This window comes from Triturus cristatus, chromosome 3_1 (assembly GCF_964204655.1).
Source record: "Triturus cristatus chromosome 3_1, aTriCri1.1, whole genome shotgun sequence".
Lineage (NCBI taxonomy): Eukaryota > Metazoa > Chordata > Amphibia > Caudata > Salamandridae > Triturus > Triturus cristatus.
The window spans coordinates 773,779,087-773,793,221 of NC_140583.1; the positions used below are offsets into that span (position 1 = coordinate 773,779,087).

The following is a 14,135-nucleotide window of genomic DNA, read 5'->3' on the forward strand; positions in this document are numbered from 1 at the left end:
AGAAAGGGCATAATAGAGGAGTGAGCACTTCAAAAGGAAGTAACCACCCCAACACAAACTTCAAAAACTCTGGCCCTAAATCCCATTTAGTATCTGGAAATGGACTATAAGACACCTAGTTGTGCTGCATATTAAGGAGGGAAGCTCTGCAAGAATTTTGCTTGTGACCAGGACTGGGGGCTAGGTTCTGCCAGTCTCCCAGCTGGGTGAGGGGACATCACTCATGAAAATCCAAGACTACCTGCTCCTGGAGCACCAGTGCCGGCCTGCATGCCAAGTCAAGTGTGCCCTGTGAAGAAGAGGAGAGCGCTTGGATGGAGTGAGATCCAGTGGTGAATCCTGTCATGTGAATCCCAGTGGCGATGTGTGAAGAGGCAGGTGTTGCACCTGTCAGGTCAATGTCCGTGCGCAGATTCGAGTCAGCGACCCTGTATGCCAGCGGTGAACTCTGTGAAGAGAAAGTTCTTGCTGTGCAATTTGGGCTAGCGCCAGTTTGTGGAGTAAGGACAGTGGCCCTGTGTGCCAGGGGGGACCACCGTGAATAACAAGGAACTTTAACTGGTTCCACAGCCTTGAGAAGAGAGGATGCAGAGGTGATCTGTGGGTGCCCCAGCCCCAATTGAGGATTGGAACCCAGGCAATAGTACCCTCCACCTGTGAGAAAGATTATAGGAACTTACCGTCTCACCAGAAGAAGTGCCATGGATGGCCAGCTGCTGCTTCAGCAGAGCCACGAGTGCTACTCCCTGTCAAGCAGCAGCTGCAGTCCTCCATGACTTCAGAGAGTGAAACTTTTCCGGGAACTCTGGTAGCACAACTTCTACAGGAGAACGTAAGACTGATAGCAAAAATGGGAGGCCCTGGGGGAACCTGTTTTGTCACACAGCGCGTCAGTTCTGGAACCATTGACTTTGGAAGAGTCGTAGTGGGACTCCTGAGACTGATTATGATTGGGGCGTGAATGTCACCTACAGTAAACGGGGAATAACCACTACAGTTTGTGAGAGGAAAGTGGGACTACTGGATCTGCCTATTGGACACTAGACCACTGACCTCAGGGGACTGCATGTATTGTTTGTGTATGCTGTATTTTACTTTGTGGTTGTACATAAATACTCCTTTTTTCATAAAAGCAAGTATTTGACTGGACAATCATTTATTGCTGCTATTGAACGTATTTGAGTTGTGAGCCTGTGTATCTACCTCCCCCAAGAACCCTTACACTGCTCAACCCATGGTACTGCTGAGAGTCAAGTGCTGAAGGGGTACTTGGCCAAGTTGCTCAGGACTCATAGTAAGACGCGCGCCATGGGACATCAGGAATAAAATGCCTCAGCCCCCACAGTTGAGCCCAGTATCTCCTGCTTGCCTTGGCGCCCTCTGAAGTGGTGCTGACACCTTTAATCAACCAATGTCTCTGACAGAGATTGTAGGGCTAGAGGGATTATAGAGAAAGTGAGCTCTTTATACAAAAAAATTCTCAGCAGGAAGAACACATTTCTCCATGGGAAACAACACCAGATGTACAATGTATAAAATAAAACACAATACGTCTTTATATTTAATTTTATTTAAAAAAATTACATACATAAACTTTCTGAAAACATCTTTCTACATCATAATTTCACAGAAATTGTTTTAGAGGCATATTGCCCACCTTGACTAGATTCTTTGAGATGAATTGCAGCAGTTGTCTTGTAGGCTTGGCACTGGAAGCCAAGAGCAAAGAACCATGCATCCTGTAACACACTGCATTCAGACTATCCTCCAGAAAAATAATCCAGCCAACTTTCATCAGACACCTAACACAAACTAAGTGCACCACCCCCATTCAAGACCATACCCAGTCTTGCTTGTACCCTAACATCACACTGCCAATGACATATCTTCTAACAGCAACCAGCGTGGGGTGCCATATTCCATAAGAGTACCTCCATGACTGCTAATCCGGAAAATGTTACGATGTTGTCACAGGGCTGGCCTCTGGGCACAATGGTCTGGAAAAGTGAGATTCGTCGTGAACCGTCCCTGCAAATGGTTTGGCCTCCGATAGGATCACTCTCTGGAATTATTGGCCGTGTTGTAGCATTGCAAAGAAATTTCTCTACGTAAGGCTGGATCTAAGAGAGTTTTCCTTTGGATAGTTGGGCCCCTAAAAAAATAAAAGCAGTGTTGAGGCTGTGTCAGTACAAGCATTGGTTGTTTGGATGGCTCTCTTAGAAACCTATGTGCACAAGAGGATTGTGCCAATTGCAGCTGGGTTAACAGACTACTGTGAATACAGGTTTCAGGAAAGCTGTACCTACAGGACCTTTGGCTTCTGTTTAGCGATAGGTCTCTGGCAGTACCTTGGAGCACGGATGAACAACAGGTAGTTCATTAAGACTGGTAAAGTAGGGCCCAAAACAGAAATACTTAGAAACATTCATGGAATGGGCGACAAGGTAAACCGAGTATGCCCATTTTCTACCGACATAATGCAGAGATACTTTCATTTGTCCTTAAGTTTACATTTACTTTATCAGTACTTTTTTCTCATTCACTACAATCTATCTGACTAGATAAATTTAAATATCACCCCTGAGTCGCCTTCTTCAAGTTTTATATTGTGCCTCCTAGGTCTAGTAGTACTAATATACTGAAAATACTCCCTTGGTATATCATTTGAAATTCCGTATTGTAATTGTTTTATGACATTCAAACCATTTTTCTCCTTTCATCTAATGCAGTGGTCTCTAGCCCTTTCTGTAATAAGAGCTACTTATGTTCAATGATTACCTTAATGTCCACAGTGAACACTTCAGTTCACCAGGCAGGGTTGCGAGCAGTAATGCAAAAAGGCTTTGTCAATATGGAATGCTTCTGCTTGGGTAACACATAACAGCCAGAATGCCCCTGGCATCACGTTAATATCAGCAATACTTCTCTTCAGCACAGCACGATCTATCACTCAAATATAATCTTTATGTATATTTTGGATATTCAACCATTTTTCCCTAAATATCAGCTTAAGAGTTCTGGAAATGCACACGCTGTATCTAGAAAATGTACATTCTGGGATAACTATATTATTTCAGCCAAGCAAATGTTTCTACTTGAGTAGGCAATGCTGCACACAGGAGATCTACCTGTAGGTAGTGGGAGAGCCAACAGTACCTCAAGAGCTATTTGCTAGACAAGCTGACCTACTGTACACAATGCTGGGCATCCAGAGTACAGATCCGATAATAGTCCATGTGCTTTATTTCCAATTGTAACAAATTGCCTGTAAGGCACACTTCTGACCGTCTTCCCCAAGCAGTTAATTTGGAGGTGCACTTCATAAAAGTTTTGGGCTTGCCAAAATATTTGCACAATATTTGTGAGTAGAAAACATGTCTAGAGAGGCATCACTGCTCAGAGTTCATTCACATAATATTATTTCGCACATTCCCTGAAATGTTGAGAGCGAGTGGGGACTGCTACGAAATCTCCATGAGCAAACAGCTCATTCAAAGCATTCTTAATAAGAGGAGGAACTGGTGACAGAACAAGAGGGATTTGTAAAATAAGGAGGTGGAAATACTGCAAAGACATTCCTGTGCTAATACCATTATTATCTACAGACTGGTCAATACTGGCACATATGTTTTGGCCTTGCCTTCCTTATGTGCCCTTGCCTTCACCTCGAGCCCATAAGTCAAACGAGGGTCCAATTGCAGCATTACTGACTGGTACAGCAGACATTAATGCTGTATCAGTGGTATGTGCTTCAGCACACTAATAATTGTGTAAAATGGAGGCTGCAGTTCTTTCCCGTTCCCAGCGCTCCAGGCACAGCAATTATAGGGTCTACCTTTATGAAGGTAAGGTTGAATGTTAAGCATTTTATGGCTGATGATGGGCGCTATCTTTGTAGGTTTAAGCTGAACAAGTGTTTTTAAGAGATGAACTATCACCAGAGATCATACGCCATTTAAATTTGGGTGAGCTGTGCAACTTCTTGTGAAACACACTGAATTAAATGATGTTAATATTAACCTGAAATCTACCAAGGGCAAATGCTGACAAAGGGATGAAGCACAAAACCTGTTTACCTGTAATGGGATAACCTCTAGCTCCTACAAATATCTGGCATTCATAGAGCATCAGCCGTAAATGGCACATAGTTCTTCAGTCCAACAAAAACTAGAGGCCCAGCATAAGAGATCATATATACTGATAGAAAACTGTTGTGGGCTAGATTGAACTTAAAGTTATCAAAGACATCATGGCCCTGCATATATTAAAAGCTGCTCTGAAGTACACCCTAATATAGACATTATGACACCGCAGATCTTGGCTAAAACACATAGTACAATCCTGGAAGATGCTGCAACAATATCTGCTGGCGGTATTTGAAAGATACAGAATGTTCATCAATTAGAAGAGAATTCCTTAAAATGAGAATGGGAGAATTAAAACCCCATTTATAGAGGAAGCCTTGCAGAAAACCCCACAAATCAAACTATAAATGCTCAGTTACCACGGAGGTAGCAGGACCAATGTAATATTGGTTTGTTACGTCCATCCATTAGGACATAGGTTTCTATGGCATTTTCCCTAACCTCAATTAAATATCCACTATTATTAATTGGATAAAGCACTTCATTCACAAAAAAGCAAATAAGATTCTATCTGTCTAGGTAAAGTTTCCACGAACAATTACTAAATTAGACTTATTAGGGGCATTCAAATAAACATTGAATACTGAAATAATCTAACCAAGAGGCGTGTTGTAGGAATAAATGAAGCATATGTAAAATTATATTGATGTAGCATGTAAAGATCAAATGTTGGCATTAGGTAGGGTGCAGATACATAGAATGCTGAAAATATATGGAGAGGAAACATTTTAATATTTTAACTTAACTTGTCAAATAAGCTCTTCACACGCACACACACACACACCCACACACACACAACCAACCTCCCCATGCTTCTCCTATTAGGTGTGCTTAAAATCTATATAATTTTGGAATGTTATCGGTAGCCACCACATCTACTGGATAAAATCTATATAAAAAGAGCTACTTCTGCAATAGATAAACACAGGGCCGTAGGTGCAATCTCAATGTACAAGATGCATGAAACAATGCATCAATTTCTTTTAATTCAATACAATCATTTGATTACAACAATAAGACACAAGGTCATACTGTTATTTAACAATCAATAGGGTCTGTGACCCATCATAAAAAACCATGCTGCAAGAGTTTAGAAAAGTGGTTTAAGTGCATCCACAGGGGGAGTGTTAATACATATCACTTTTTAAAACAATCCATGTATCCCACTGTTTCAATGCCAATGTAAAGGTTAAGGGTTTCAATTTGTTTCAAGTCTGTTTCTCAATTATATCGTTCACTATCCCTTGGGGAGATAGTTGACACATCTTTCAATTATTTAGAGTTCTCCTCAGGACGAAGGTCTGATGAGAGTGGTTTGGATATAGCCTGTGTGGGAGATCTTTTGTAGTGCAGCGCAAGCGGAAGACAATACGATGGTAGTGCCAACTGGCAGGTGCACAAGCACAACTTATTTCTGGAACAAATCCAATTTTAAGGGCAATCAAACCACAAGAAAATAGTGTTCCACAGCTAACACAAGATGAAAATGAGGATACTTTTTACTACATATGAGATGGCACATGAAAGATTGAACTAAGGCAACAGATGTCACGCCCCGTATACATCCAAACCTTTCTCACCAGATATTAAGCAATTTGGTTTGAAACAAACAAGATCACCATCTCCCAAAGTGATAAAGGACAGTATAAAGGAGAAACAGACTGCAACCTACTTGCAAACCATTACCCTTGGCAATGACCGCTGAAACACTGGGGGAAAAAAGGTTATGATTTGAAAAATGATATGAATTTACACTCCCATTTTGGTACCCCAAAAAATAACAGCCACCTGCTGCTCTTTGATCAGTTGTTCCGGCACAAGAAAACATTATTTTACTTCTCATGCACTAGAGCTTATATAGCAGTTTTGTGGATGAAATTAAACCACTTCTCGAAACTCTGTCACGCCAGTGATGGGTCACAGGGCCTACTTAATGCTGAATAACAGTATAAACGTGTGTTGCTGTAATTAAATGCATTCTAGCTTGAGATTACAGATTATATTAGGTGCTCCATCACTGTCAATGTAAATACATATGTATGGAACTGTCATAATTAAATGTCATGCTTCATGCATCTTGTACATTCAAATGTATACTGTTTACACATGTGTTGCTTCATAACAGAGGTGTCTGTTTTTATATAGATTTTATGCTGTTGAAGGCCTAGACTTCCTATGCTTTATATAGGCCCACCACCAGTCTTTTAAGGCCAGATCTACTGGAGCAGTTGACATTTTCCATCCAATTCCCCCACCAAAGAGCTATCTCTTCATCCATTTTCTAATTAACGATAGACTTGAGTTCAGGAATGAAGGTTCCTGTGGCAGAGGTCTGCCTCACAGCTAAACTTAAAAGCAACACAGAAAGAAGCTATTTAGCTAGGATGAGCACCAAACATCAGCTTAGAATCCCTAGAGAATGCACCCCTGCCATAGGCCTACATTTCAGCTAAAACATTTAAACCCTTTGGTGGGAGAGGGAAATATTTCAATTCCAGGTCACCTCTTCCAAATTTGACTGACTGCATGAATCTCAGAAGAGTGGCAGCTGTGATCCCGGCATTTCAAGTAATTAAAATGGAGAGGTTGCCTCTACAGCACGAGAGACAGTGATATTTGCAGGTCCCTTGTCTACAGGAAACCATACAAAAAAGCAGAAAATAGGAACAGTGTCCATGTAAAAATCACGTCTCCCTGTTTTGGTTCTAAACAGTCCTCTACGAAGCTGCTACAGCAGAATAGAAATATCCATTATTTCTTGCACTTGGGGTGGGTGCCCATGGTGCAGAGAGAGTCCTTTCCACGCTATGAAAATACTCACTCCTGTAAATGTGAATGTCTGGCCAGCTCGGGCCGTTGTGGTCACTTTATAACCCCGTTTACACCTCTTCCAGCTCGTACGACTACAACCACCAAAACGTTCTCAGGCTTCTGAGCAGGTCAGACAGATGCAGTGTATCACATGGGTCTTGGGCACGAGTGGCCAGTTTAGACTGCACTGGTACTGAGCACCTGATGGCAACTCCAGCAACTACATTCTCAGAAATGGTAGTGGGTACATGAGAGCAGCTCAGACAGCTGTAATCCCTGAACTGCCTGGTAAGCTTCCTGCCACCTCCAACAGCTGTGGCCACTGAACTGGTCATGGGCACACAAGGCTTGCTCAGATCCCGGTGGTGCCCGTCCTGGACATGTGCAGCAGGGTCCACTCCGACAGCTGTTGTCACCGACTCCTAAGCACCTTACGCTTTAGGTGTTGCTTTCTTGTTCCGAGTGTTCCACATGCCCCTCTTGGAATGATAGTAATGGTAAAAGTTCCTGAGACGAAGTCGTTCCACTTCCAGTCCACTCTGAAGAACCCTAGAAAAAAGGGCAAAAAGGTAACATCAGTCTCACTCTGTTACTGACAGAATTGTGAAAATAGCAGCACATTGTAACTAGTCACTGCAAAATACCGAAACACATCAGCACGCAAAAAGATGGTGTATTGCTGCATTCCACACCCAATGGTTCTGCTGCTCTGGTGCAGTTCTTAGGTCGGATATCAATGCAGCAGTGAAACAAGCATTGGCAAAGCCAATTGGCCTCGGGAATGCAAGAGTGTTGTCAGTGTGAATGTCTTTTAGCAATGTTTAACCTGGACTGATAGTGGTCAATCAGCTGCTTTAATCCAAAAGGTCGCTTGCTAAAATAGAGAAGCAAGTATAGTCATTAATGTCTGATATCCAACAACTCACTTTCAATGAAAAAGGAGAACATCCAATCAAACGAAGAATACAGCATCCAATTAAAACATTATGAGACCAAAACGTTTTTGGGTGGGACAAACAATAGAACAGGCCATTGAATCAGGAGCACTTGTAGCCGAGTTACAAAAACAAGATAGCCAACAAAGCCTTTCAATCATTAGCAATGGCAAACCCCAAACCGTCTCTAAGCATATGTAATACATTACAGACAATGAGTCTCCAACAAACAGCAAAAGCTAACTGTAGCCAAGAGCTAATAAAATCCTAAAAATCTTAGTGCTGTATATATATTTGCAGCGTCCAAGAATTCATTTCTGGAATTGGCATCCTGTGTATTTGCCATTTTGAACCTATACACTGATCAGGGTACAGCTATGTGTACAATCTGATATATTTGGGCCTATCATATAACAGCGCACATTGGCCACCAATGCAGAAGAATGTACTTTCGTCATTATTCAAAAGTGAAACTAACACACTGGTTAGCCCTGGTGCGGAGTGTGGTGGTCACAGAGAAGTCACCAGGGTCCTGAGGTATGAATAGACGGACGAAATAGAGGGTGCAAATTGTGCGCTGACGTTTTGCAACCTGCTTGTCGTTTTGCAATGTTGTGTACTGAGAGTTAGTGCAGAAAAATGTCCATTCACAAGGGATCGCAGGGTTGGTGGCCTACATGGGACACCATTCTTCCATCCCTTCATTCGCATTTGCAAACTGGAAAATGCCCTTTTTTAAAGTAGCCCATGTTCATTAAGCGAACATGGGCTGCTTAAAAAAAGTTTCCAACGTTTCCCATTGGGAAGACATTAAGGGAGCGTGCTATGATCCTTCGGTGGTGCCCTGGGACCACTGTCAGCTCCATCATCCCAGGCAAACCAACACGATTCCCAAAGCTTCCCCTTTGTGATTCGGATACCACCTCTACTAGAGTGTTGTTAATAAATAATGGTTAGGACCGCAAATGCAGTAGCAAAGCATTGTTGCGCACCTGTAAGAGTTAATGTTTCGTCTCAACATATTCATCTGCATTTTTCCGAAAGGCAGAGAAAAGAGTAATCAGTAACGAGCAGCAAGAAGGAAAAACTGAACAGCAACAAGTCTATGGAGAAGGACTAGAACAGGCCTGTGGAGGATGGGTCATAGTACAGGGGGAGAACACAGGAGACACAAAGTTCAAGGAGAAATTAGAACAGGGCCGATTCCAGGTTTATAAAGGCACGGTAAAGCACGAGACAGTCTGCCTGGCAACTTCTTGTATGTTTTAGGTTCTCACTTTTGCACCAGTTCGCACAGTGGCAGTACCTATGAAGACGCAGGTAAGACCTCAAAGGACTGTTTATTTAATATGAGTTGGGGTAGTGGTCCCTTAAAGATCTACTCTGATGGCATGATATGTTTTGCAGCACGACGGCCTGTAAAGCATACCTATTTGTGCCTTTTGAAAAAATTCCTTGGTCACCTGATCTGCCACACCTCTTCAGCTGTGAACCTGAGACTCTTGCTCTTGTCAGCTACTGTCCGCATCTTCTGCTGTCCTCCCTTACCACTCTTTCTCCCTTTGGTTATATACTTGGGAACAGGTTCATATTTTATCCCAGAGTATTTTAGGGAGGAAGGTTTAGGATGGGTATTGGCGATCTGCTGTGCAGCCCCACTTCCTCACAACATGCCTCTTTAATATCCCCTCCTAATTATAAAATGGAAGGAATCGCAAAACCCCTTTCCCATGTCCTTTTATAACCAAATGGGTTTAGTAACTAGTAAAAAGCGCCCTTACAGTCGCAAATCCCGAGATTTTGCAAACTGCAGGATTTGCGTGTTCGCGGAATTTCTGCGCGTTCGCGGAGATTTTTTACCGTTTCGCGGAGATTTGCGTAACGCGCTTACGCAAATTCCGCCCACCCCTAGTCTGAACAACAGCTCTTTACAACATTTGTCCTAGTTAAAAACACAGGCAAGCCCCTCTCAAAGTAAGGATTGGTAAGACATATTAATTCCTGCATAACTCATCTCATGTAGAGAGGGGCTGACCATTATTTCTTGAGATGAGATCTCACTCTATCCAAGGCATGACAGCAATAACCACTGCTTTCGATGCAGTAGTCTTGAAAGATATCTGCAGAGTGGCTATTCTGAGAACATATCCCTTCACCAGGCATTGCTGCTTTGATATACAGTCCTAAGCAGAATATACAGTGGGGCAGGTGATGCTTCAAAACCTGTTCGCCTATGATGAGCCTCAGTCCTAACTTTTACAATTGTTTCTTTGGTACTTCTTTGTTAGTATTAATTCAAACTTGTGAATCTATGAATTACTGGAGAAAAGCTACTTAACCACATGGAGGTCTCAAGCACTGGTATTTTACATAGATCCGTGTGTGTGCAAAAGAGCCCTCCTCCTTTTTCCTGAGGCTCCAACATTGTTTACTCTTGACATGCAGGAGACAATCTGAGCAGTGAAGTTTCTGAGGGGAGTTGAGCTCTGTGTGTCTCCAGTTTACAGGGTGACCATTGTGTTACACAATATTGTGGATAAATCTCATATAGTATATAGCTAAAGCAATGTTGATTTAATATTTATATGAACTGCTGTTTAAACATTGACCCAGCTTAATGTCGAGGAATAATTGAAACATTAATCTATGAAAATCATAATGTTGAGTACTTTGCCCAGCTCTAAATGAGACAGGGAACGGAGAGTTGAATGGATGGACTTCTGACAATTTTCAGTGGATGTCCCATTTCCGAACAGCTCTAAATAACCCAAATGGTGATGGTCAACTGGTCCTTGTGTGTGTGATGTCTTTGTGTGTGTGATGTCTTTGTGTGTATGTATGTTTGTGCCAGAGAAAGGCATCATCTCATGATGGTATTTTCTGGATAACAAAGCAATAAACGTTTTCATGTCCTCAGTAGTTTGATCACCAACAAAAGTGTTTTATTGCTAAATTTCAATATATCAAGTTAATTTAAAACCACAACACTATAAAAACATTAAGCAAAGGATAACATCAACTTATCTAAATGAGAAGTTAGTTTTTGGAAATTGATTTTTAGGCATACAGCTGCAGAGTAGTTTGGAATGAGAAAAGAGCGATGCATGGATAAAATGACCCCTTGTGTTGAGGTGCATTCATTGAATGATATTTCACACCCGATTTGGGGGAATTTTGGTGAAGTTATGCAGCAGAACTGAGAACGTTTGTTCCTTGATCCCAAAAGGGGATGACATTAAACCAACTGGATATCAATGGAAGCCAGGCCAGGGGACCCATTTGGGCACAAGACGCATTCAGGCTCACGGCCCCTTTTGACTCGCTATTGCTAGTAGAGAGCATGGAGTATCTACGCTCAATCATTTCTCCATGAACCAGAAGTCTAATCAAGGATAAAAAAGTCTTCACCAATGCTTCTATCTATAAGGTCCCCAATAAAGTGCATTGTTTGATATAGCACTTAAAGGTACTTGGGTAGAAATACCCACTGTAAGAACCTGGATTTGTAAGTAGTGGGGAAAACAGCCTAGTTTAGATGTGATATCAAGGGAACATACTCTAACCACGTTTCATTTAGATCAGCGTTTTCCAATCTGTGGTTCAGGAGCATTTTTTCGCAGGTCGAGAAAGTCCACGCAATAAATATTCATTTACATTCTGTTCCTATCTGGTCACATTTGCTGTACTACAAAAACAGAGGTCAAATGGCAGGCTATGTTTTCTGACAAATTGCTGCTTTTTTTAACATGGAGATTATTGTTTACAAACTTCTCTCACTTTGCAGTAAGAGAAAGAAAAGTAAGATGAATTAAAAAAGGAGACGCAAAATTATCTCACCTTTGTCACACAGTAGACTACACAAAGTGACAAATTGTATGCTATCTTAAGAAAACATTGGGGATTACTGACAGAGATTCCTGGACTTAAAGACAACATAACCAAAATGGCGACTGTCATTTACCGGAGAGGTAAAACCTTACAAAACTGGCTGTGTCCAAGCCATGTTACGACCATCAAAAAGAAAACATGGTAACCCCCTATAGTACATGGGTACTATAAGTGTACTGAATGCAACATGTGCCCCTTCGGCAAGAACAAAACCAAATGCTTCAGCTACAATACGAGTCAGGAATAGGATATCAGACACTATATAAATTGTAAAACCAAGATTGTTGTGTATAATATTGGATGTAGATGCAATAAAATCTATGTAGGAAGTACGATCAGACAGCTAAACCTGCTCATACAGGAACATACACGTGCTATAAGAAATAATGACGAGGTACCCAATAACTTATCACATGGGAGAACAGCATAATGACAACAGAAAAATATAGTTCCTTGGGATTGATCACATCCCACCTGACCTAGGGGATGGAAACCGAGAATTGGCCCTACGACGCAAGGAGGCTGCATGGATATGCCACTTATGCAGTATAAGAGAGTAGCCAAAACACTCATGATGAGTTACATCGCTTCTTAAGAGGAACCACCAGACGCCATATCTTGACCTACTACTATGTATAAAAAAGTTTTGCCACCTTGTGCTTTGATACCCAGAAACACTTTTTGAAATAATGACCTCTTAGTTAACACAAGGGAATTTAATTTTTACCAAGGGACGTTATTCTCCTCCGTTCTCACTGCACTATCAAAAAATAGTATTTTCTTCTTCTATTCCTTCCGTATATCGCTCTCACCCTTTCATGATTCTTTAATCTAATGCATCAACTATATCACCATTCACCACTCAGGTGTTTTAACTAGAGGGCCTTTATGGCCTACCTTTCCCTACCATTACCATATTATGTGGTTTGCATACTCATAATGTCAAATTCATATTGCAGATATTCCTGTGCCTACGTTAGGTCACCATGAACGTAATTATCATTACTTACATGAGAAGACGAGTTACTCTCCTCCTGGGCACAAAAGACTCTTTACTATTTATTACTTACTTAATCTTATTTTTACATTTCCGCGTCATGCACATATCAATATGCCAGTTAGAGACCCCTATTTATTATTGATTTTGGGACCTTTTTGAACGCTTTATTATCTAAGAAGGGGCGACAAACAAATCTATATATATTCAGACAATGCTTAGAGTGGAAAGTTAACATGGAACAATACTTTTGATACATGCTACAAGATGGCAGACTACATCCTACGGCACATGGCAGCCATCTACCATTCCATTCTTGGCAAGACGTTGTAACTTCTCCCTTGACAAATAAGATTCTTTATTATTTTATATCTGATTTCTACGTTCATTTTTATAATTCTGCGCTGTGTGAATTTTCAACATGGCATATATATTATCTTTGGACACTTTGGAGTGCTTTATTGACCAAGTTACTTACCTTTGGTAACGATGTATCTGTAAAAGACATAGGTTAGTTATAGATTCCTAACCTTAGAATTACCCTCAGGCGTCAGACTGGATCCAGAGATTAATTTCTTCTTAGCAGTACCCCTGCGCGTCGGTATGTGGCGTCGGTTGGCGTGTTCGCCGGGATGAGGTCGCGATGCCTATTTAGACGCCGCCCCTGTGTGCTGACGTCAGTTCTGACAAGACTTTCCACGCCAGAAGCACAGAGCCATGTAAGGTACTGACAAATGATGCGCTAAAACTCAGACCCTACAAGGGAGTCCCTGTTCCTAGAAGTCAGTTCGCAGAGCGGGGAGGGTGGGTGGGGCGGTAAGGAATCTATAACTAACCTATGTCTCTTATAGATACATCGTTTCCAAAGGTAAGTAACTTGTTCATCTGACAGAGACATTTAGTTATAGATTCCTTACCTTAGAATAAATACATCAGCAATACCAACCCCGGAGGAAAGTCTGGGAACCAAGATCACACCAGAAAGTCCTGGAGCACAGAACAGGCAAAATAGCTGTCCCTCCTGACTTGGATGTCCAGGCAGTAATGTCTGGTGAATGTGTGCAAGGATGCCCACATGGCTGACTGACAGATGTCAAGGAGTGGAACTCCACGCGCAAGAGCAGTGGTGGCAGCCGTGGCTCTGGTGGAGTGAGCTCAGAGCTCCACTAGAGGTTCCTTTTTCCCCAAAGCGTAACAGATTTCAATACAAAGGACAACCCATCTAGAGATGCTACAGTTTTGAACAGCCCGACCTTTCTTGGCACCTACATAGCCAACGAAGAGTTGATCATCCACCTGGCAATTTTTCGTGCGCTCAAGGTAGAAGGACGTTACAACAAACAAATGATGGACGGAATG

At 41.8% G+C, this 14,135-nt stretch overlaps 1 protein-coding gene across 1 annotated transcript in view; it reads right to left on the minus strand.

Annotated features, from left to right (window-relative positions):
- Nucleotides 1-1,554: 1,554 nt before the first annotated feature.
- Nucleotides 1,555-14,135, minus strand: part of B4GALNT4 (beta-1,4-N-acetyl-galactosaminyltransferase 4) — an 841,437-nt gene continuing 828,856 nt past the window's right edge. The window contains exon 20 of the mRNA XM_085644956.1: nucleotides 1,555-7,505. Within this exon, the coding sequence (XP_085501082.1) occupies nucleotides 7,388-7,505 (118 nt within the window). The 3' untranslated portion in view covers nucleotides 1,555-7,387. The remainder of the gene's footprint in view (nucleotides 7,506-14,135) is intronic.